This window comes from Protopterus annectens, chromosome 9.part0 (assembly GCF_019279795.1).
Source record: "Protopterus annectens isolate FY-2018-M chromosome 9.part0, PAN1.0, whole genome shotgun sequence".
NCBI classification, from domain to species: Eukaryota; Metazoa; Chordata; order Ceratodontiformes; family Protopteridae; genus Protopterus; species Protopterus annectens.
In genome coordinates this window covers 361,060,722-361,082,532 of record NC_056743.1, presented here as the reverse complement: position 1 = coordinate 361,082,532, position 21,811 = coordinate 361,060,722, and the positions used below count along the sequence as shown (strand labels likewise).

The 21,811-nt window shown below is 42.8% G+C and overlaps 1 protein-coding gene across 1 annotated transcript in view; it reads left to right on the top strand.

The window, feature by feature from the left end:
* Positions 1-238: 238 nt before the first annotated feature.
* Positions 239-21,811, top strand: part of LOC122810526 (GDNF family receptor alpha-2-like) — a 637,566-nt gene continuing 615,993 nt past the window's right edge. The window contains exons 1-3 of the mRNA XM_044082108.1: positions 239-248; positions 487-490; positions 574-683. Coding sequence (XP_043938043.1) covers positions 239-248; positions 487-490; positions 574-683 — 124 coding nt within the window. The remainder of the gene's footprint in view (positions 249-486; positions 491-573; positions 684-21,811) is intronic.

Sequence of the window (21,811 nt, the reverse complement as noted above, 5' to 3'; positions counted from 1 at the left end):
AGAGCTTCTACACCTGGATGGCTGCTCTGACCATAGATCCTCACTGCCATTGTCTCTGGCCCACTCCAATAGGCTGCTGATTCACCAAAGGAACTCTGTCTATGTGCACAGAAGGTGGGACTTTCTCTCTATACAGCTGAATTGGCTGAAGTAATTATTTTGATTTAATTATGACAACCTCTCAGATATGATTCCTTAACAGAATTAAACATTTTGCTTTTTTCTGCCAAGTAAGTTAATGGATCAAGGTATGATATCATTGTTCAGACAATAAGGAGACAGCCTTGCTGTGATTTTAATGTCATCAGTGTGCTAGCTATCAAGCAAATTCCTCTTTAAATTACTGGTGACTTTACAAACACAAAGAAAAACAATCTGAATGTTATCAACCAGTCTTCATTATCTTGTCATCTTCAGCCTGCAAAGTCAAAATAAAATTTAGGAGATAAACAAATTTATGTATTTTTCAAAATGTTGTCTCTGCAGGAGTGTCAGTTTAGAAAATGCCCCAGCTATTAAAATATTTGCAAAAGCTTCTTTTTTAATCTTTTATTTTTTTTGTCTCTTAATTAGGTCAAGACTAGCAGATTTTCATACGAATTGCCAGACAACACCTCACACTCTGACAGGCTGTCCGAAAGATAATTACCAGGCCTGTTTGGGCTCCTATACAGGACTGATAGGTAAGTAAAACTGCATGTAGCTCTTCTTGTAGATGCATATTTATAATATCTGAAGAGAAGATGATAAAAATAAATGTGAGTGATGACCAAGGCAAAATAGCTAGGAAAGAAGTAATACAGGGTGGAAACTATGGATGTACTTGTCAACCCCTCCAGCTTCAGACTAATAACATGCTCCTAATTGTTGCTGTTCTGGTTGGTGAAATTTTGCTTTTTCTTGGTTAATGAAAGTAATACTTAAATTGTGAAACCTTATTGAAGCCTAAGTGAAAAAACAGTATCTTAAGATAAAAATATTCCAGGAAAAAGAAGTGAATTCCACTAAAGAATTCTCAACGGAACAAAAAAACAATGTAAATATTGGAAGAGCATTGCACCACAAGTATTAGTATTTCATCTGAGTATTCAAAACTTGCTAACAACCAAAATGGTGAAAAGACAGCTTCAAAACAACAGCTTCAATAACAGACTTTTACCATATTGAATCCACGATATATGAAATATAGAGCTTTGCTGTTCTAAAAGTCAAGTGGCGTTGTAAATGTTCATCGTGATACCCTGCTGCAGTCATCACACTTGGGTTATCCTGCTGTCAGGTGGTCCCGCAGTCAGCCTGAGTTCCAAAGTTTTGGTCCGGCGTCGGTTGCTGTCGCTTCTTCCCTGACGTCAGTGCTCCAGGGGCATATAGGAGGCATCCAACACCATTTTCTTCAGTCTTTCTTGCCGCGTGGTGCCCAAAGCAGAAGCAGTTCGCAAGTGCCGGTCGGCCGATACCTGAGATTTTTGAATCGAATTTCAGTCCGAAGTCTTCAATAAAGCTAAGTACCCCATTGCGGAACCTTTTCTTGCCTCAGTCCGATGTCAGAAAAAGTTAACAATTGCATTTTTTGTGGGAAGCAAATACCTCATAAGGACTTCCATTCTTACTGTATTCCTTGCCTAGGCCCAGACCACAACGTCACAGGTTGTCGGTTTTGTGCTAGGTTTAATAAACAAACTCTCAAATGCCGTTTTGACTTCGCACAACATTACTTTGGTAGGAAATTTAATTATATCATGCCATCGGAGCAGCCGACGACTGGCATGCATAAAAAATGCAAGGATAAGGACAGGCAGCCTAGGAACAAGCCAGACTCCGAGGCCTCTGCTGGGCCTGTCGCCGGTTCTCCGGTTTTTAGTGAGGTGCCTACGCAGCCCCTGACGACCCCAGAATTGGAACCCCAGGCAGCTGCGGATTCTCAAGCGGAGTGTACTAGGCCATCGCAGCCATCTTCATTAGGCACTTCCGACACCTGAGCAGAAGGAGATTCCGGTGCAGTAGAAACACCTTCGGTTGCAGAAGGTGTCTTCAGACTGACTACACTCACCATTAATTCTTATGCTAAGCTTAAAACTCCAAAAAAGACTGCACATCAGTCTACAGTTCAAGGCCCCATGCCTAAGAAACAGATGCTTAAGATAGCTGAAGATTTGATTACCCTAATCAGGGGTTCCCATCCCCTTCTAGATAAAAGACCAAGACAAGAGGAGGATTATGCTTCCTCTGACCAGGTTTCTATTTCCTCAGATTCTTCTGAGGAACAGGATTACACTTTTCCCCCTTATGAAGACTCTGATGCTGAAGACTGTATTCCCTCAGCATCTCCCCCTGAAGACTACTCCTTTGGGGAAACTTTACATACCATGAGGGAACATTTCCACTGGGAAGGCCGGGACTACTCTGATTCTAGGAAAAGACTCCGAGAGTTCCTTTTACTACCCCAGCACAGACCACTTGCTATCCCTCCAGTTTTAGACATTGTGGATGATGTTTACTTGGAGTCTAGTCTAAATCCAGACTCTCTACCTCCTCCTCCAGCCAAACCAGACAGGTACTACAGAGTACCTGACTCACACAAATTCCTTTATAAAAGCCCTGTGGCTGACCCAGAAACAATTTCCCAGGGTCCCAAAGGGGCTAAAGCTTCTATGGCTAAAAATCCTGTGCCCTCTGAAAGGGATTCCAGAGCCCTAGATAGATGGGGAAAGAAGATCTACACCTCAGCTACTCTGGCTACGAGAACTTTAAATTGTCAGTTTCACATGCTGAAATATCAGCAATTCCTAATGTCTCAAAACAAAAAAATGAACACACATTCTGAACAGTCTGAATTCAAGGAAATGCAGGATCTGTTGCATGCAGCTGAACAGGTGGGCAAACATACTTTACAATGTGGATTTGATTCATTGGAAGCTTCCTGTAGAGCAGCTGTTACTGGGTCTGTCATACGTAGACATGCTTGGTTAAAAGAACAAACCCTACCTGATCATGTTAAAGCAAAATTATTGGATGCACCTTTGCAGCAGGATGTATTATTTGTCATATTTGTATTATTGTCAAAGCAGAAGAGGTTTTAAAGAAAATGGAGGATAAGGCAAAGTCAATGCAGATGGTCAAGGATTTTTTGCAGGTACAACCCCCTCATTTCAGCAGAAATTGGCCAACAAAAAACTGGTCCTTTCCAGCTTCTGACAGACCACAGAGGGGCAAATACAGACGCCCAAGGGGCAGAGGTCAGTCACAAGGCCCTTACAAACCTTGCCAATGGGGTACTGCTACCCAGAAAGGAGGAGAAGACAGGCCCCAAGCTAGCAGAAGACAAACACAATGACTCAATCCTCAAACTACCAAGCAAATCTCTCTTGGCATCTCCCTTTTGCGGAAAATTAACACTTTTTGCAGACAACTGGCACATCATCACAAAAGACAAATGGGTCCTAAACATTGTCTCACAACGATACAGATTCCACTTTCATACCTTGCCAAGGATAAAAGGAATGCCAAACCTGCCACCAAATCAAAGGGCAGAGGCACAAAAACAAATTACAACTCTCATGGACATGAGAGCCATTCAACAGGTACCTACACAGGAGCAAGGACAAGGATTTTACTCAAGACTCTTTCTAGTCCCAAGAAAAGACAAAGCATGGAGACCCATTCTTGATCTTTTAATTCTGAACACCTATCTACAAGTACCAAAATTCAAGATGCTAACACTACAGCAGCTTCTTCCCATATTGGGCACGAATGCTTGGCTAGTAACACTGGACCTCAAGGAGACATACCTGCATGTCCCTATCAGACAAAATTGCAGAAGATACCTCTGCTTCATTGCAGGTTCAACCCATTATCAATTCTCTGCACTGCCCTTTGGCTTATCTACTGTGCCCAGGGTCTTCACAAAATGCCTGGCACCAGTAATTGCATACTGCAGACAAAGAGGAATTCAAATATACCCATACCTGGATGACTGCCTTATTCAAGCAGAAAGCAAGGACATTCTATTAAAGCATCTGGCATTTGTCAAACACCTAAGTTGCCTAGGGTGCACAGTAAACGAAAAGAAATCAAAACTAGTGCCCTCACAAAACATAATATTCCTGGATGCCAGCTTGAATACAATGGCCCAGATGGCTTATCTCATGCCAGACAAGCAACGACAGCTGACTCAATACTTCAAAATAATGGCAACAAAGACCCAACTCCCTGCAAGAAAAATTCTGCAGGCCTTGGGATTCATGGCATCTTGCATACTACTAATACCATTTGCAAAACTTCATATGAGGAAATTACAATGGTACCTGAAAAGCATATGGACTCAGCACAGCCACAGCTTGGAAACAATGATACCACTCATTCCCTGCCTTCAACAGGAGTTTCTATGGTGGGCACAGGCATGTCACCTCAACAAGAGTCAGTCTTTCACCTTACCCACAGCCAGGCAAACTATGACAACAGATGCATCGGACTATGCCTGGGGAGCACACATGGCAGGACAGTGCATTCAGGGCAAATGGACTACAGATCAAAGGCATCTGCATATCAATCAAAAAGAAATGCTAGCAGTACAGAATGCCCTAACAGCTTTCAAGGACCTCTTACACCCAGGACAGCTAATAATAAAGACGGACAATACCACAGTAATGTGGTACATAAACAAGCAAGGGGGCACAGATTCCTACCCTCTATGCAGGCAAGCAATGACCTTGTGGAACACAGCACTGTCTTACCAGTTTCAATTACAAGCACAATTCCTGCCAGGAAAGAAAAACACATTGGCAGACGACCTAAGCAGAAACATCATGGATCCCCACGAGTGGAAACTAGATCCACAAGTATTTGCAATGATAACTCAAAAATGGGGACGCCCAGACATAGATCTGTTTGCCAACCCCCAAAACTACCAACTTCAAAAATTTTGCACAAGGACATTCCATCCACAAGCTTGGAAAGTGGACACCCTCTCATTCAGTTGGAAAACATTAACAGTGTATGCCTTTCCTCCACTGCCTCTTCTAGCAAAGGTACTGTTGAAAGTCAGATTAGAGAGGCCACAAATGATACTCACTGCACCAGACTGGCCACGCCAGCACTGGTATCCAATTCTAAGGAACATGGCCCATGGCCCACCATGGATTTTACCAAAATTCCTCACCTGCTCACCCAGCGAGACAATCAGATTCTACAAAGCCAGCTCAAGACTTTAAACCTGGCTGCTTGGCAAATTACCTAAACAACCAGCCAACACCTCTATCCAAAGCTGTTATGGATGTCATTCTGGAGGCCAGGAGGCCCAGCACCAGGAAAACCTATTCAGACAAATGGAAAAGATTTTGCTCCTGGAACCAGGCTAAAGGCCAAAATCCCCTTGATCCAAACATTCCTCAGATTCTACAATATTTAACTGAGATGTTGCACAAAGGACTTTCCTTTTCATCTATTAAGATCCATGCCTCAGCAATTTCAGCTCATTACAACACGAATCCTCCTTTATTTTCACATCCACTACTAAGACAGTACCTCAGAGGGGCTAAGAACATAAGACTGCCCAGGAGAGCACCAACACCTACTTGGGATCTCAACTTTGTTCTGGAAAAGCTTACACTGCCGGCCGTTGAACCAGCTTTTTCAGCTGATTTAAAATTTCTTTCATGGAAAACTGCCCTGCTACTAGCAATAACTTCAGCAGAGTCTCAGAGCTACAGGCCCTAATGGCAGTGGAGCCTTTCCTCATTTTTCATCAAGACAGAGTCTCTCTACGAATGAATCCTTCCTTTATGCCAAAGGTGGTATCCAGTGTGGCCCCAAACCAAACCATTAATTTGCCCATCTTTTTCTCAAATCCCCAGAACAAAGGAGGAAGACTCCTGCACTCTTTGGACATTCACAGGCAATTACATTACTACTTGGATAAAACTAAGGCTTTCAGAAAATCTGACCAGCTCTTTGTAGCCTATGCTGCAGGATCACAAGGAAAAGCTATCTCAAAACAGATCATTTCAAAATGGATAGGACATTGCATACATTTCTGCTACACGCATCATGGGAAACCGGTACCTGCTAACATTAGGTCCCACTCCACCAGGGCTACAGCTACATCAGCAGCCTTACTCAGGGGAGTGCCAACCAAGGATATTCTGGAAGCTGCAACTTGGAATTCAGTGCACACCTTCACCAAACACTATCACTTACCTATATATTCTAAGACTAGAGCTGGTTTTGCCACTGCAGTTTCGCAGGGCCAACTAGCTTCTTCTAACCCTTTTTAACTCCACCACCCACCCTTAGCTTTGGGATTCAATCCAAGTGTGATGACTGCAGCAGGGTAACACGATGAACATAGTATAGTTTTGTACCTACCATAAATGTAGATGTTCAAGTGTTCACCCTGCTGCAGTCCAGGCTACCCTCCCTCCAGCCCCTCTGAACTAGCTGGACTTATCTATACCACTCTATCCTATACAACCTCTGTGGTGTATTTGCTTGTGCCTGAAGGTATTGTTTTATTTTTATATGTATTTTTTTATATAGCTATATATATATTTTGCCTACCTGTTGGGAACACCTGACATCTGGGGCAAGAAACACTGAAGAAAATGGCTTTGGATGCCTCTTATATACCCCTGGCGCACTGACGTCAGGGAAGAAGCGACAGCAACCGACGATGGACCAAGACTTTGGAACTCAGGCCGACTGCGTGACTGCCTGACACAGGATAACCCAAGTGTGATGACTGCAGCAGGGTGAACACTCGAACATCTACATTTATGGAAGGTACAAAACTGTACTTTCCACAGCTTTAAAACATGCGGATGTCATAAAAACAGAAAAAAACGAACATAAAACTGAAGAACCCTTCTGATGTAAACAATGGACAAGCGCTTTCAGCTGAGCTCTATATTTCATATATTGTGGATTCAATATGGTAAAAGCCTGTTCATCATCTTCTTTCAGCTGTTCCCATTAGGGGTCGCCACAGCAGATCACCTGTTTCCATTTCTTCCTGTCCTCTGCATCTTGCTCTGTCACACCAACCACCTGCATGCCCTCTCTCTCCACATCCATAAACCATATCTTAGGCCTTCCTCTTTTTCTGTTACCTGTTCATCCTTAGCATCTTTTTTCCAAAATACTCAGCATCCCTCCTCAGCACATGTCCAAACCAACGTAATCATGCCTCTCTGGCTTTGTCTCCAAACCTTCCAACCTGGGCTGACCCTTTAATATACTTATTCCTAATCCTGTCCACCCTTGTCACACCCAGTGCAAATCTTAACATCTTTAATTCTGCCACATCCAGCTCAATGCCACTGTCTCCAACCCATATAACATAGCTGGTCTCACTACCCTCTTGTAGACCTTCCCTTTCACTCTTACAGGTACTCGTCTGCCACAAATCACTCCTGACACTCTTCTCCACCCACTCCATCCTGCCTGTACTCTCTTCTTCACCTCTCTTCCACACTCACTGTTACTCTGAATTCTTGACCCCAAGTATTTAAACTCATCCACCTTCACCACCTCTACTCCTTGCATCCTCACCATTCCTCTATCCTCCCTCTCATTCACACACATATATTCTGTCTTAGTCCTGCTGACCTTCATTCCTCTTCTCTCTAGAGCATATCTCCATCTCTCCAGGGTCTCCTCCACCTGTTCCCTACTCTCACTACAGATCACAATGTCATCTGCAAACTTCATAGTCCACGGGGACTCCTGTCTGATCTTGTCTGTCAACCTGTCCATCAGCATTGCAAATAAGAAAGGGCTCAGAGCTGATCCTTGATGTAACCCCACCTCCACCTTAAATGCATCCATCACTCCCACCACAGACCTCACCGCTGTCACACTACCCTCGTACATATTCTGTACCATTCTTACATACTTTTCTGACACTCCTGACTTCCTCATACAATACCACAACTCCTCTCTAGGCACCCTGTCATATTCTTTTTCTAAGTCTACAAAAACACAATGCGACTCCTTCCGACATTCTCTGTACTTCTCCATCAACACTCTCAGAGCAAAGATTGCATAGTGCTCTTTCCTGGCATGAAACCATACTGCTGATCACTAATCCTCACCTCGCTTCTTAACCTTGCTTCCACTACTCTTTCCCATAACTTCATGCTGTGACTGATCAATTTAATCCCTCTGTAGTTACTACAGCTCTGCACATCACCCTTAGTCTTAAACATCGCTACCAAAACACTTTTTCTCCATTCCTCAGGCATCCTCTCACTTTCCAAGATTTCATTAAACAATCTGGTTAAAAACTCCACTGCCATTTCACCTAAACACCTCCATGCTTCCACAGGTATGTCACCTGGGCCAACAGCCTTTCAATTCTTCATTCTCTTCATAGCTATCCTTACTTCCTCCTTACTAATCCATTGCACTTCATGATTCACTATCCCTACATCATCCAACCTTCTCTCCCTCTCATTCTCTTCATTCATCAACCCTCAAAGTACTCTTTCCATCTCCTCAACACACTCTCCTCACTTGTGAGTTTGTTTCCCTCATTATCCTTTATCACCTTTACCTGCATCTTTCCTAGCTCAGTCCCACTGTCTAGCCAATCGGTGCAGGTCCTTTTCTCCCTCCTTAGTGTCCAACCTTTCATACAACTCTTCGTATGCCTTATCCTTAGCCTTCGCCCCCTCTCTCTTTGCCATGCACCTCATCTCCTTATACTCCTGTCTACTTTCTTCATCTCTCTGACAATCCCACTTCTTCTTTGCCAACCTCTTTCTCTGTATACTCTCCTGTACTTCCTTATTCCACCACCATGTCTCCTTGTCATCCTTCCTCTGTCCAGATGTGATACCAAGCACCTTTCTAGACATCTCCCTTACTAGCTCTGCTGTAGTTACCCAGCAATTTGGTAACTCTTCACTGCCACCCAGTGCCTGCCTTAACTCATCCCTGAACTCCACCTCACAATCACCCTTCTTCAATTTCCACCACTTCATCCTTGGTGCTGCCCTCACACTCCTTCTCCTCCTCTTCTTGATAACCAACGTCATCCTACAAACCACTGTCCTATGCTGCCTAACTACATTTTTCCCTGCCACCACTTTACAGTCTCCAGTCTCCTTCAAACTGGCCTTCATACATAGGATATAATCCACCTGTGTGCATCTTCCTCCACTCTTGTATGTCACCCTATGGTCCTCCCTCTTGTTAAAATACGTATTCACCACAGCCATGTCCATCCTTTTCACAAAATCCACTACCATCTGACCTTCTGCATTCCTTTGCTTAACACCATACCTACCCATCACTTCCTCATCCCCTCTGTTCCCTTCACCAACATGCTCATTGAAATCTGCTCCAATCACCACTCTCTCACCCTTGGGAACAGTCATCACCACTTCATCCAATTCACTCCAAAATTTTTCTTTCTCATCCATTGCACACCCAACTTGTGAAGCATATGCACTAACAACATTCATCATTACACCATCAATTTCCAGTTTCATAAACATCACTCTATCTGGCACTCTTTTCACCTCCAAAACACTCTCAGCATACTGTTCCTTCAGAATAACTCCTACGCCATTTTTCCTCCCATCCACACCATGATAAAACAATTTAAACCCACTTCCGATACACCTAGCCTTACTCCCCTTCCATCTGGTCACTTGCACACACAATATACCAACCTTCCTTCTGTCCATCATATCAGATAGCTCTCTCCCTATACCAGTCATACTGCCAACATTCAAAGTTCCGACCCTCACTACCACAGTCCTAGCCTTTCTCCTCTATTCCTGCCTTCAGCCATGTCTTCCTCCTCTTCTCCTCCTTCAGCCAACAGTAGCCCAATTTCCGCCAGCACCCTGTAGGCTAACAGTACTGGTGGCGGTCGTTAACCCGGGCCTCGACTGATCCGGTATAAAAATTTTTCTTGGTGTCTGCATGAAATGTCTGAAATTATTGAAGTTAATACTTGTGGTGCAATGCTCTTCCAATATTTACAAGATAAAAATATTCTGATGTTCGCACACATCTGAAGTTATATAGTCAGGATTTTTTTTTTTTTTTGTAGCTTTGAGGTGCAGCATTAATAAGAGGGCAAAGAAACCTCCCATCAAGGAGGCTGTAAAGCCAGAGATTATACAAAAGTAAAACTAGTATGGGTAACTCAGAAGTGATCTATATCACTTTCTTGAATCATTATTTAGCAAACCCCTCTTCATCGAACAACTGTTCAGCAAACAAACTAATCACCAAAACTAAGTGAAAAGGGCAAAACAATGGTTGGCCTCCATCTGGAATTTGCCTTTTTCCTCACTGTAGTGCAATCTTGGAGTTGGTATATTTAGTTGGAGGGGTGTGGGAGGTGCAACCTCCCACCTGCAGTTTTTGTTTTGTTTTTTATGATCACTAGGGAAGACTTCCATCAGTTTGCCGTAGGAAAGTTTTCACTGTAAATTTAGTTCAATGATTAGTTTGTTCACTAAATAGTTGTTTGAAGAGGAGGCATTCTCTAAATAGTGATTTGACCAAGTGATATAGACCAGCTCAGAACAATATGAGGAAATGGATTTTATGTAGCAATTTTAGATGAGTTTATGCTGGAATGAAGAGGTGAGGTTAAGTCAGAATTGAATTTTTCGACAATGATATTAACAGTGTCTTCACAGTCAGAAAAGAGGTTGTAGTAACAGGTATCTATGTGTAGCACTGAGTATTGTTTCTCAGATTTCTGAGGTAATTGAAGAAGGTTTTGTGGCCGTCTTTGGTGGGGACTGACCCTCAGTTCATTTTAGGATTGGCATTTGTATGAGCTTCACAGTGATTGTGTTTAAAAGTGAAGGATCTGTGGTACTTGTGAAACAAATAGTAAAAAGGTAACTAAAGAAATAAAACGTGTTGTTGCACTTCATGTCTTCTCATTGATCTGTTTGTACATGAATCATATGTGTAGGAGAATGAAAAGCAGGTTCAAACAAATAATTTGTAGAAGGTTTATATGTACAGAGACAGGTATTTAGCAGCTAAGTTTTACAACAAATCAGTTCATCAGTAAGAAATAAAGCGTGACATTGTTTGCATAGACAGTATAAGAGAACAATACTTCATAGCGCTACCACTATAAGTAAATATAAAAAAACGCAGCTAAAATGATTTTGGCCCATAAGATCTGTTTAGTAGATTGTTATAGCCCTGAAAATGAGTCATCTGACCCAAGTCTGGCGATAGTCCAGTCACTGCATGAGCCAGGCATTTATGCCTGCTTCCCTCTCCCAGGATGGCAGTTGATGACTAAGTCACAGGGAACAGACAAGAGACCTAGTAGCAGCCATCTGCTCAAAAGAAGTGGACAGGGTAAATGAGACCCCCCACACACCTCTGCTCTGTCCTTTACACATCTCTCTCTCTCTCTCTCCTTTTAGCAACTGCAGTACTGTACAAAGGGGGCATTAGAGCTGCATAACAAAAAATCCCTTATGGCTACAAGCACAATGGCTGTGCTAAGATGGACTCCTGATCTGAAAGGAATAAATGAGCTTGGGAGCATGGTGAAGGATCTGCTGATTGAAAAGCTTGAGGGAGGGTAAATAAATAAATTGACGCTGTCTAGACCATGTCCTTTTCCTGCAGTACAAAGCAGACTGTTCAGCAGAGAAGATTAAAATGAAAAATAAAGTCATGTTCATCTGGCTGTCCTGATTAAGAAATGTTGGGGTACAACACATTGCAAAATAAGATCTGATACTACTGCATAAAAGATAAAAGCATAATGAAACATTTTTGATTTTTTTTATTGGTTCATAGGTAGGTACTAGGCTATTGGCACTGGGGCCTATACAAGCCCAGCCAAAAAGGTACCCTGGCTTTTGCCACCCAAGAAAATAATTTTCCTGTGCCACTGTCGAGCAGAGACACAGAAATGATCCCCGGGATTAATTTCCTATTTCCCATCCAATCTTCAAGATTTTTCATGAAGATTGCTAATGAGGAGCTTTGTTTGATATAGATAGGTAGCTTGTTCCAGAGTATGGGAAGTCTCTGGGACAGGAATCTATCCCTCCAGCATGTTCTGTTTATTGTGGTGACAAGGTTTAGGTCCCTAGAGCATGTAGCTCGGAGGGATTGGGATTTCTTTAAGTGGAGCATGTCCAACAGCTCTGGGTTTGACATAGCTTTGTATGTTAGGCAGAAATCACCTCTGACTAGGCGATATGCGACAGAGTAAAGCTGGAGTTTTTTGAGACAGTCTGTGTAGGGCATCTGTTTGAGGCCGGTAATCCTCTTTGTGAGGTATTTCTGTGGTATTTTGTGTTGTATTTGTAGCTGGACCTTACATGACTGGGATGAAAGTTGCCTGTACTTGTGCTAAGGTCATAACTTCATTTAGTTTATGGTTTCAGTGACTCACAGTCCTGTGTAGTAAGATGGTTTTGCTTTTTTGTCACTGAATCCATACTGGGCAATAAGAAAGATTTTGAGATAGTGCTCAAAACAAATGGGCAATTTTTAGATTTATTAGGCAACCAATTGATAGTTGAAGGGGAAACTCAGTGGGGTTCCTTTCAGGTTGAGGAAGTTGTAAAGCTAAACAATTTTTGCATCTGTTCGATGCAGAAGGACAGGGTGATGGTGTGGCTGAGTGGACAGTAGTAAGTTTGGGAGAATAATGTTTTTGCCAAAGCACTGCTAGATATCAGAGTAAGTAGCCTGCTGCTGTTAGATACCAGTTTAGCTATCAGATTAATCTGGCTTTGATTCTCTTGGTAAAGGAGGTGGACATGACATGACAAGAACTGTCTAGGTAAAGTATCAAACATATTCAGAGTTGATGCCTGCCATGTCCTGCATGTGTACATTTTTGGTAGATTTGGGTATAGAGAACAGGACAGCAATGGCTTTGTTTTATTAGATTTGATGGTTAAGTTGATTGATAACTAGGCACCCTTCTCCAGCACCTCATGTATGGTGTTACAAAAAGGCACATTTATGAGAATAATTAGACCATCTACAACAAAGTTGCAATTAGTTGGAATAAGCAGCAGTAAGCTGTATATCTTAGCCTTTGGTCTGCAATGCCTGCCCTTCAATAATTGTCCTTACTTTATGTGGAACTTCTATATGTAGCTTGAATTTGAAGAGAAACACTGTTTCATGTAATCAAACCTGCTCAGTAACAAGAATGTGCTCATGTAACAAATCCTATTATAAATAAATGATACTTCCGGAACTCTGCTGAAACATCCAGACACAATAAAAGTTACCTGATCCAGGTGCAGGAGCTGTAACATATACTTAGGTGTATACCAGTACAGAGTTAATGTATAGCCCACAGTCTGTAATGCTTGAGCTCTAGACCTGAATATATTTTGAATCTCTTGAAAAGTTCATGTGATGTGCATTATTAAAATGTTATTATAAAAAATCTACATTTTCCTCTATTTTATATAGTGAAAAGATATTTTACTGATTACATTCTTGCTGTGGTGATCCTTTTTAGGTTCTGATGAACAGCATACATGCTGAAAACATTTAATATATATATATATATATATATATATATATATATATATATATATATATATTTAATTTTTCTGATACCTTCTTTAGCTTAGATCTTATGCTAGAGGGGTGTAGGTCTTTTGCTGGCATTTAACGCATGTAGAGCAGAGAACTTCTGCTGAGTGTGATGCCAGTGCATTATTACAGGACATATGCACACAGACACAAACAGACACTCAAACATGTGCCCTAACACACAGATGTCCCCTTCACACACACACACACACACACACACACACACACACACACACACACACACACACACACACACACACACACACACATTTAATTTAGAGCTTTGCCAGTTTAGCTCTTATCATGTTTTGGGGGATGTGGGAGGGGACTGGAGCCCTTATTTCATTTATGTATTTGTTTTCATTCTACCTTTTTTGGCTGGGTTAGTCCCCCTAGACTAATAGCCTCATTTCAGGGGAGACCTGAGGTGCTATTTATACTGCTAGAGGAAGGACATTGGGAAACGTCCCCATTCTTTTTGATAGGTGCTGTGGGATCTTTTACATCCACCTGAGCTACCACCAACTCAGGCAGATGGGACCTCAGTTTAATATCTCATCTGAAGGACAACACACTAATGAGTGCAGCACCCTCCTTTATGCTCCACTGCAATGTCAGCAATCCATCTAACAGGTGTAAGAATAGAACCCAAGTCCTTCTGCATAAAGGATAATATACTACTTGTTGCAACACTGACACTGTATTGAAAACTAATATCATAGGATCATAACAAGTTACTAGGCTATTGACCCTGAGGCCCTTACAAGCCTAGCCAAGAATTTAGCTCATGTTCCAACAAGTCAGCACCCTATGCCACTGTCCTGCAGGGACACAGGAGGAATCTTAGCGGTGTATTTTCTGTTCCCTATTCAGTTATCCAGATTGCACTTAAAAAGGTTTAATGAAGTACTCTGCTTTATGAGGAGAGGGAGTCTATTCCACAAAAGAGGGAGTCTCTGGGACACAAATATGTCCTGCCAACACGTCCCATTGATGTCACAGACCAGGTTGAGGTCACACGTGCAGGTTACTCGAGTGGAACGTGACTTGCAGATATGCCACAGTCCCATCAGGGTGAGGTCTGAGATTGCTTTGTATGGCAGACAGAGGTCACCTCTGAGGAGTCTGTAGGAGACTTGAGTAGAGGGACAGGGCTTTTAGCCTATCTGTATAGGGTAGATGTTTGATGCCCTGGATTCTCCAGGTGAGGAACCTCTGTAGTCTCTCCAGCTGCTGCATGTGCTTTATGAGGCACATGCTGAAAGAGACATTGTACTCAATAATGGATCTTATAAGGGAAGAATACAGGGATATTATGACCACATTGTGCCTAGATGAGATACCCTTACTAATGACACGGGCCATGTAGAAGGCTTTCTGTACAATGGAGGAAATATGGTGGTCAAAAGTCAGTTTGCTATCAACCTGGGTGCCCACGTCCCTCATGACTGATTGCGTGCTTAATACCTTATTATCAATGTGATCATTTGTGGGGACGTCACTCTCCTCAAAAGGGATGATGATACATTTTTTGGCATTCAGTTTGAGGCCATGTTTCTGACACTAGTCCTTTGTTTAGGTGAGACCCTCTTGAAGGATATCCACATCACTAGAGGAATTGATGACAGCACCCAGCTTGCATTTATCTGCAAACTTGGTCAGCCATAGCCCACTAGATTTGGCCTGCACCTCTGACAAGTATATCCCAAACAGCAGAGGCCCCAAGACCGATCCCTGGGGTATAACGCTTGTTAAAGCTCTATTACTTGAGGTGGCGTCCCCTAGTTTGACTAGGTGGGTTCTATCAGTGAACCAGTTTGCTACCCATCTGGTAACATATGGATTGATGCCTAGTTGAGAGAGTTTATCTATTATACCTGATTGGGGAATAGTATCGAAGGCCAGGTCCAGGTAGATGGTGTGCACCATCTTCCCCTCATCTATGGCCTTGGTGACAGTCACAAAGAAGTCAACCAAATTTAACAGGCATGACCGCCCCTTGACAAAATCAAACTGTGTGCATCAAGTGTTTGGAGGTTGCCCAATGTCCTTGTTAATGAGGTCCATAATAATCTGCTCCATAACCTTGCAGATCAGGCTAGTTAGGCTGATGGGTCTATAATTTCCCAGATCGATGGAAGCTCCACCTTTGTGTAAAGGAATAACAGTGGCTGTCCTCCACTTGGCTGGGACAAAGCCAGTACTCAGGCTTTGGTTAAATAGCGTAACTAATGGTGCTGCAAGTTCCTGCCTGAGTTAATGTAGGATACAGCCTGGGATGTTATCGGGTCTCAGGGAGGCTATATTTTTTGCCTTTGAGAGGGCAGTGATGACTTGCTCCCTGGAGATAAGGGGATGGGGCAGGTACTGGGGATGTCCTGTTTTACTGATGGGGGGACAGAAGAGTGAAGTTTTAGCTGAACCTGCCTGCCAGCAGGTTGGCTATATCTACAGCATTTGTGTATGTGATATCCTTGACCACCAGCTCTGAGCAGATCTGGGTGCTTCCCTTGAGACTGCAGACATATGTGAAGAAGGCCTTATGATTGTCTTTAGTAGATGTGGCCAGTTTGGACTCAAAGTTGGCTTTGGAGGATTTCACTAGTGCTCTTATTTGCTTGTTCAGGCTAAGGAGAGATTGTTTCCAATTAGGCACATGCTCCTTCTTGGTCCTGGACAGCAATTTTTTGCTTTTATTATAGAGGGTATTTATTGAAGATGTCCACCAGGCAGGTTTACTTTACCTTGAGGAGGATGATTTCATCCTGTCTGGTATTCCTGACTCCATACAGCTATATATTGCTCATATAGTACTTAGGTGTAGGTTTGGACATATGTGCCAGTTCCTATGGAGGGGGAGAGGACTGTGAAGCTGTTTTACCTTCCCTCAGGAGGTTGTAATTAGCTTTGGAGAATTTTTTTGTTTGACCCTAGTGGGGGGGGGGGGGGTTGACAGCTTTGTGGTCAGATCTTACCAGGGATGATGGCAGTGTAGGGATGCTGCAGTGGTTACTCATGTTGATTAATACAAAGTCCAAGATATTTTCACCTGTTGTGGGGGTGTCAACCAACTGGTCTAAGATATTTGCATTGATGAAATCAAGGAATCTCTGGGCATTTGTGTTTTGGCATGAGTAGGTTCATAGGTTCATAGGTTCATACTAGGCTATCTGCCCTAAGGCATTTATAAGCCTAGCCCAGAGTTTGTGGCTTACGCCACCCCTTATGTTAAAAAATACTGTGCCCATTAGTTTGTTATGCCTCTGTCCAGCAGTGACACAGAGATGATTCCCGGGGTAAACCTACGATCTCCCATTCACCGGTCAAGATTTCTCTTGAACAGAGCCAGCGAGGTGCTCTGCCTCACATGGACCGGGATTTTATTCCACAACATAGGGAGTCTCTGGGTGACAAATCTATCCCTCCAGCATGTCCTATTTATATCCGTGCTAAGGTTTAAGTCACTTGCTCTAGTGGATCTGGTAGATTTGGATTTTTTGAGGTGGAGCATGTCCATTAATTCCGGGTTGGACATGGCCTTGTATGTCAGGCACAGGTCACCTCTGAGCAGACGGTATGCGACTGAATAGAGCTGGAGTTTCTTCAGTCTGGCAGCATATGACAGATTTTGGAGTCCCTTTATCCTTTTGGTGAGGAACTTTTGGGGTCTCTCCAATTGCTGCAGGTGTCGGGTGAGATACATCCCGAATGGGGCATTGTACTCTATCATTGGTCTGATAAGTGAAGAGTACAGGGGAACAATGACGTCACTTGATCTGGATGTGAATCCCTTCATGATCAGGTGGGCAATGTAGAAGGTTTTTCTAACCACTTTAGCAATGTGAGTGTCAAAAGAACGGCCACTATCAACCTGGGTCCCCAGGTCCCTGATAACCTCTTCTGTGCTTAGTGGATTGCCACCTATATGGTAGCTTGGGGTTACCTTGATTTTCCCGAAGGGTATGACTCTACATTTTTTGGCATTTAACTTCAGGCCATGGCTCTGGCACCAGCTATCAGTTTCCGTGAGACCCCTCTGAAGGATATCTGTGCCCGATGTACTTTCCACTATGGCTCCCAGTTTGCAGTCATCTGCAAACTTTGTCAGCCATAGTCCTCCTATGTTAGCCTGTACTTTTGAGAAGTAGATGCCGAACAAGAGGGGGCCAAGGACTGAGCCCTGTGGGACACCACTTGTGACCGGCTTGGAGTCTGACATGGCGCCAGCTACTCTAACCCTGTGGGTTCTGTCCTTTAGCCAGTTTGTAACCCATCTTGTGACATATGGGTTTACATTTAAGCTGGTAAGTTTCTCTATAATACCCGAGTGGGGTATTGTGTCGAAAGCTTTTGCAAGGTCAAGGTAGGCTGTATGGACTGCCTTTCCCTCATCAATGGCCTTGGTGACTGTTTCGAAGAAGTCGACCAAGTTCAAAAGGCATGATCTGCCCTTGACAAAGCCAAACTGGGTCGGGTCCAATGTCTGCAAGTCCCCTATGTCCTTGTTTATGAGCTCCATTATGATCCTCTCCATAGCTTTGCAGACCAGGCTTGTTAAGCTTATGGGGCGGTAATTACCAGGGTCCGTAGAGGCACCGCCTTTGTGGAGTGGGACCACAGTTGCCGTATGCCACTCCTTGGGCACGTATCCTGTGGTAAGGCTAAGATTAAACAGCTGCCTTATGTGCGGGTTTAGTTCCTCATTGAGTTCGTGTAGCACACAGCCGGGACACCATCCGGTCCCATTGATGCTGTGTTTTTAGCTTTAGAGAGAGCAGCTTTCACCTGCGCATTGGAGATGTCTGGGGAGGCTGCACTCCACTGGGATAGTTATCTCTCCTTTTGGGGGGGGAGAGGGGGGTGAAGTTTGCACTGAACCTGTCTGCCAGTATGTTGGCAATGTCTGTGGGTTCAGTGATTTTTGTATCATTTTGGACTAATTCTGAGCATATCTGGGAGTTTCCACCCAGGTTTCTAACATAGCTGATGAAGGCCTTATGATTGTCTTTTGAATCTATGGCAATTTTTTTCTCAAAGTTGGCCTTGGAAGATTTTATGAGTGCTCATATTTTTTTACTAATAATGATCAAAGGTGTCTTCTCTTTTATGGATTTTGCTCTATCATGTAACAGCTTTCTCCTCTTATTGTAAATTGTTTATGGCTGGGGTCCACCAGACTGGACGTTTGCCCTTGGTGGAAAGAGTCTTCGTTTTATTAGGGATTGCCTGATCCATGCAGTCCTGGAGGTGTTCGTAGAAGGCATTTGTAAGGGCTTCAGCAGCTTGGGTTGTGGTTTCCACTGGCTCGGGGGCCTTGAAGGATACCACACCAGTCTTGAGTAGTGTGAAGTTTGCTTTAGAGAAGTTCTTCACTGTGGTCTTTTTTGTTTGGGGTGGGGGCGGGTTGTGGATATCCAGTGAGATTAGTTTATGATCTGATCTCACCAATGAGGGATATACTTCCGGTGTGGAGCATTTTGTCCCCATGTTTGTGATGATGAGATCTAGTATATTTTCTCCTCTTGTGGGAACGGTGACTAGTTGTTCCATGGCATTTGAATTTATGAACTCCAGGAACCTTTGGGCTAGAAAGTTTGGGCTAGAGTAATGTTCCCAGTCTATATTCAGGTAGTTGAAGTCACCCAATATAATGGTGTTTGGAGATACATTTATACCCTCCAGTGTCTTCAGGAAGGCTGTGTGGGGTTCCTGAGTTTGAGAGAGTATTTCTTCCAATCTATGGTTGGATAGTTAAAGTTGCCCAGGATCAGGGAAAAGTGTTGAATCTTGATAGATTCGAAGAGGTCCAGATAGGTGGAAAGGGCATCTTGAGTCAGTGTTGGATGCCTATAACTAACTATGATTTGAATAGGGGTCTTTTTAATTGTTAACTGCACCTGGAGTGTCTGTGCATCAGGACAATGTGATGACCCTACACAGAAGGTACACTATCTGTAAACCAGCCTAGAGACCTGAACACTTTTAAGCAGCATTGTTACAGAGTGCAACAGTCTCCCACATCAAGTTGTTGTTTGTCTTTTCGGCTTTTTCCTGGTAAGGGGTCACCACAGCGGAACTCTGGTCCGTTAATGATTGGCAGTAGATTTTTATGAAACGCCGAGGTGCCAGCTCAACACCAATGCTTCAACAAAGCCACGCCCATTTATGCACGCATGTCTTTTGAATGCTACCCAACCGTGGGGAGGACATGCAGACTCCACACAGAAGGCACTCCCAAGCCACACCGAGAATTGAACGGGAGAACCTCTTGCTGTGAGGTAGCAATGCTACCACTGTACCACTGTGGCTATAGTCAAGTATTAACAGAAATACTATCATCTGTCGCCTGCCATTTTGTTGATGGTTAGTGTCATACAAATGTAATCAAGGGCCCATTTTGTTGACATCTCAGTATTTCACTCAGTGGTTGAATGACCCAGTAAAAAGGGGAAAGATAAGTTTCTTTTTCTCTTAAAAGTTCTACTGACCTCCAAGGTAGTATTTACAGAGATCATGGCTGTGTAAACAGAACCCCCATCAAGGAGGTGAGTAAATATTGCTATTTTATACATGATTTTGTAAATATTGACATGTAAAGTTAATATGATTGTAAAGCTTTGAAGCTTCAGTTATGTTTTTTTCTTTTTGTCTCAGCTAAGAAAGATGCATGCCTCATTTTGGATCTATATTAACAGACCCCTAAAGCCTGCACAGGTGTCCAGTTCAAGGCCAATGATATGCTGCTATTTTAATCAGTTATAATCATTTAATGATTTCAGACTGAGGTAGGACAAAATTAATGCATGCAACATAAGGATAACAAGCTAATCAGTAGCATATTAGTATTGTTTTTCATTTTCTCTATAGACTTACAAAATAATTTCTTAAGCCTATAATAAAAAGAAGTGAAATTCCTCAAGAAATATTAAGGAGTACAAGTCAGTCATGGAAATGTAGCACTACTGTGCCCTAAACTAAACAAGATTATTTATGTGAAAGCAATGTTCATTTAATGAACAGGCTTGACACTCACAGTATGGAACCCTAAGTGATTTGTTTTATCCCTTTCAACCTTTTGTAAGAAAATACAAAATAGAGACACACTGAAAGACCAGAGGTACATTAGTTCAACTGCTGTCATCATGCAGTTACTAATGTGAGGGGGAAAGATATTTTACTTTACATGGGAGTTTCCTTTTGAGTTGTGAGAATTAAAAATAAGTGAGAAGCAGTATCTCTTCTGTGCATGGTAGAGGAATGTGTGTGTTCAGCACAACAAAGATGACATCTGATGACTTTTGGAGGTTGTTTTGTGAAAATCCTCTTTTCAGAATAACTCTAGTTATATTTTTCTTTTTAATATCACCATTTTGTTATCGCAGACATTGCCTTTGTTTGTGACATCTACATTTTCCCCAATTACAAAACTGCAGCCTTTCTGTTATTCGTAGTGCCACTTACAGTGGGAATGATAGTCATCCTACAGTACCAAGCTGGCAATACTATACATCGCAGCAGGTCCAGCGGTACTATGTCGGCAGTATTATGCATTTCAGCATGTCCTACAGTACCAAGTTGGCAGTATTGTACATCTCAACAGGTCCTACAGTACCAGGTTGGCAGTATTGTACATCTCAACAAGACCTACAGTGCCAAGCTGGCAGAATTATGCATCTCAGCAGGTCCAATGGTACCATGTTTGCAGTATTATATGTCTCAGCAGGTTCTGCAGAACCAAGCTGGCAGTATTATACATCTCAGCAGGTCCTACAGTGCCAGGTTGGCAATATTATATATCTCAGTAAGCCCTACAGTAATAAGTTGGCAGTATTATATGTCTCAGCACGTCCTACAGTACCAAGTTGGCAGTATTACACATCAAGGTCCTACAGTACCTGGTTTGTATAATTATTCATCTCAGCAAGTCCTACAGTACCACGTTGGCAATATTAAACATCTCAGCAGGTCTTACAGTACAAAGATGGCAGTATTATACATCCCAGCAGGTCCTACAGTAACAAGTTTGCATAATTATATATCTCAGCAGGTACTACAATATATTGTTGGCAGTATTATACATCTCAGCATATCCTACAGTACCAAGCTGCCAGTTATATACATCTCAGCAGGTCCCACAGTACCAAGTTGTCAGTATAATGCATCTTAGTAGGTCCTTTGGTGCCAAGTTGGCAGTATTAAACATCCCACAAGGTCCTACAAAACCAAATTTGTATAATTATTCATCTCAGCA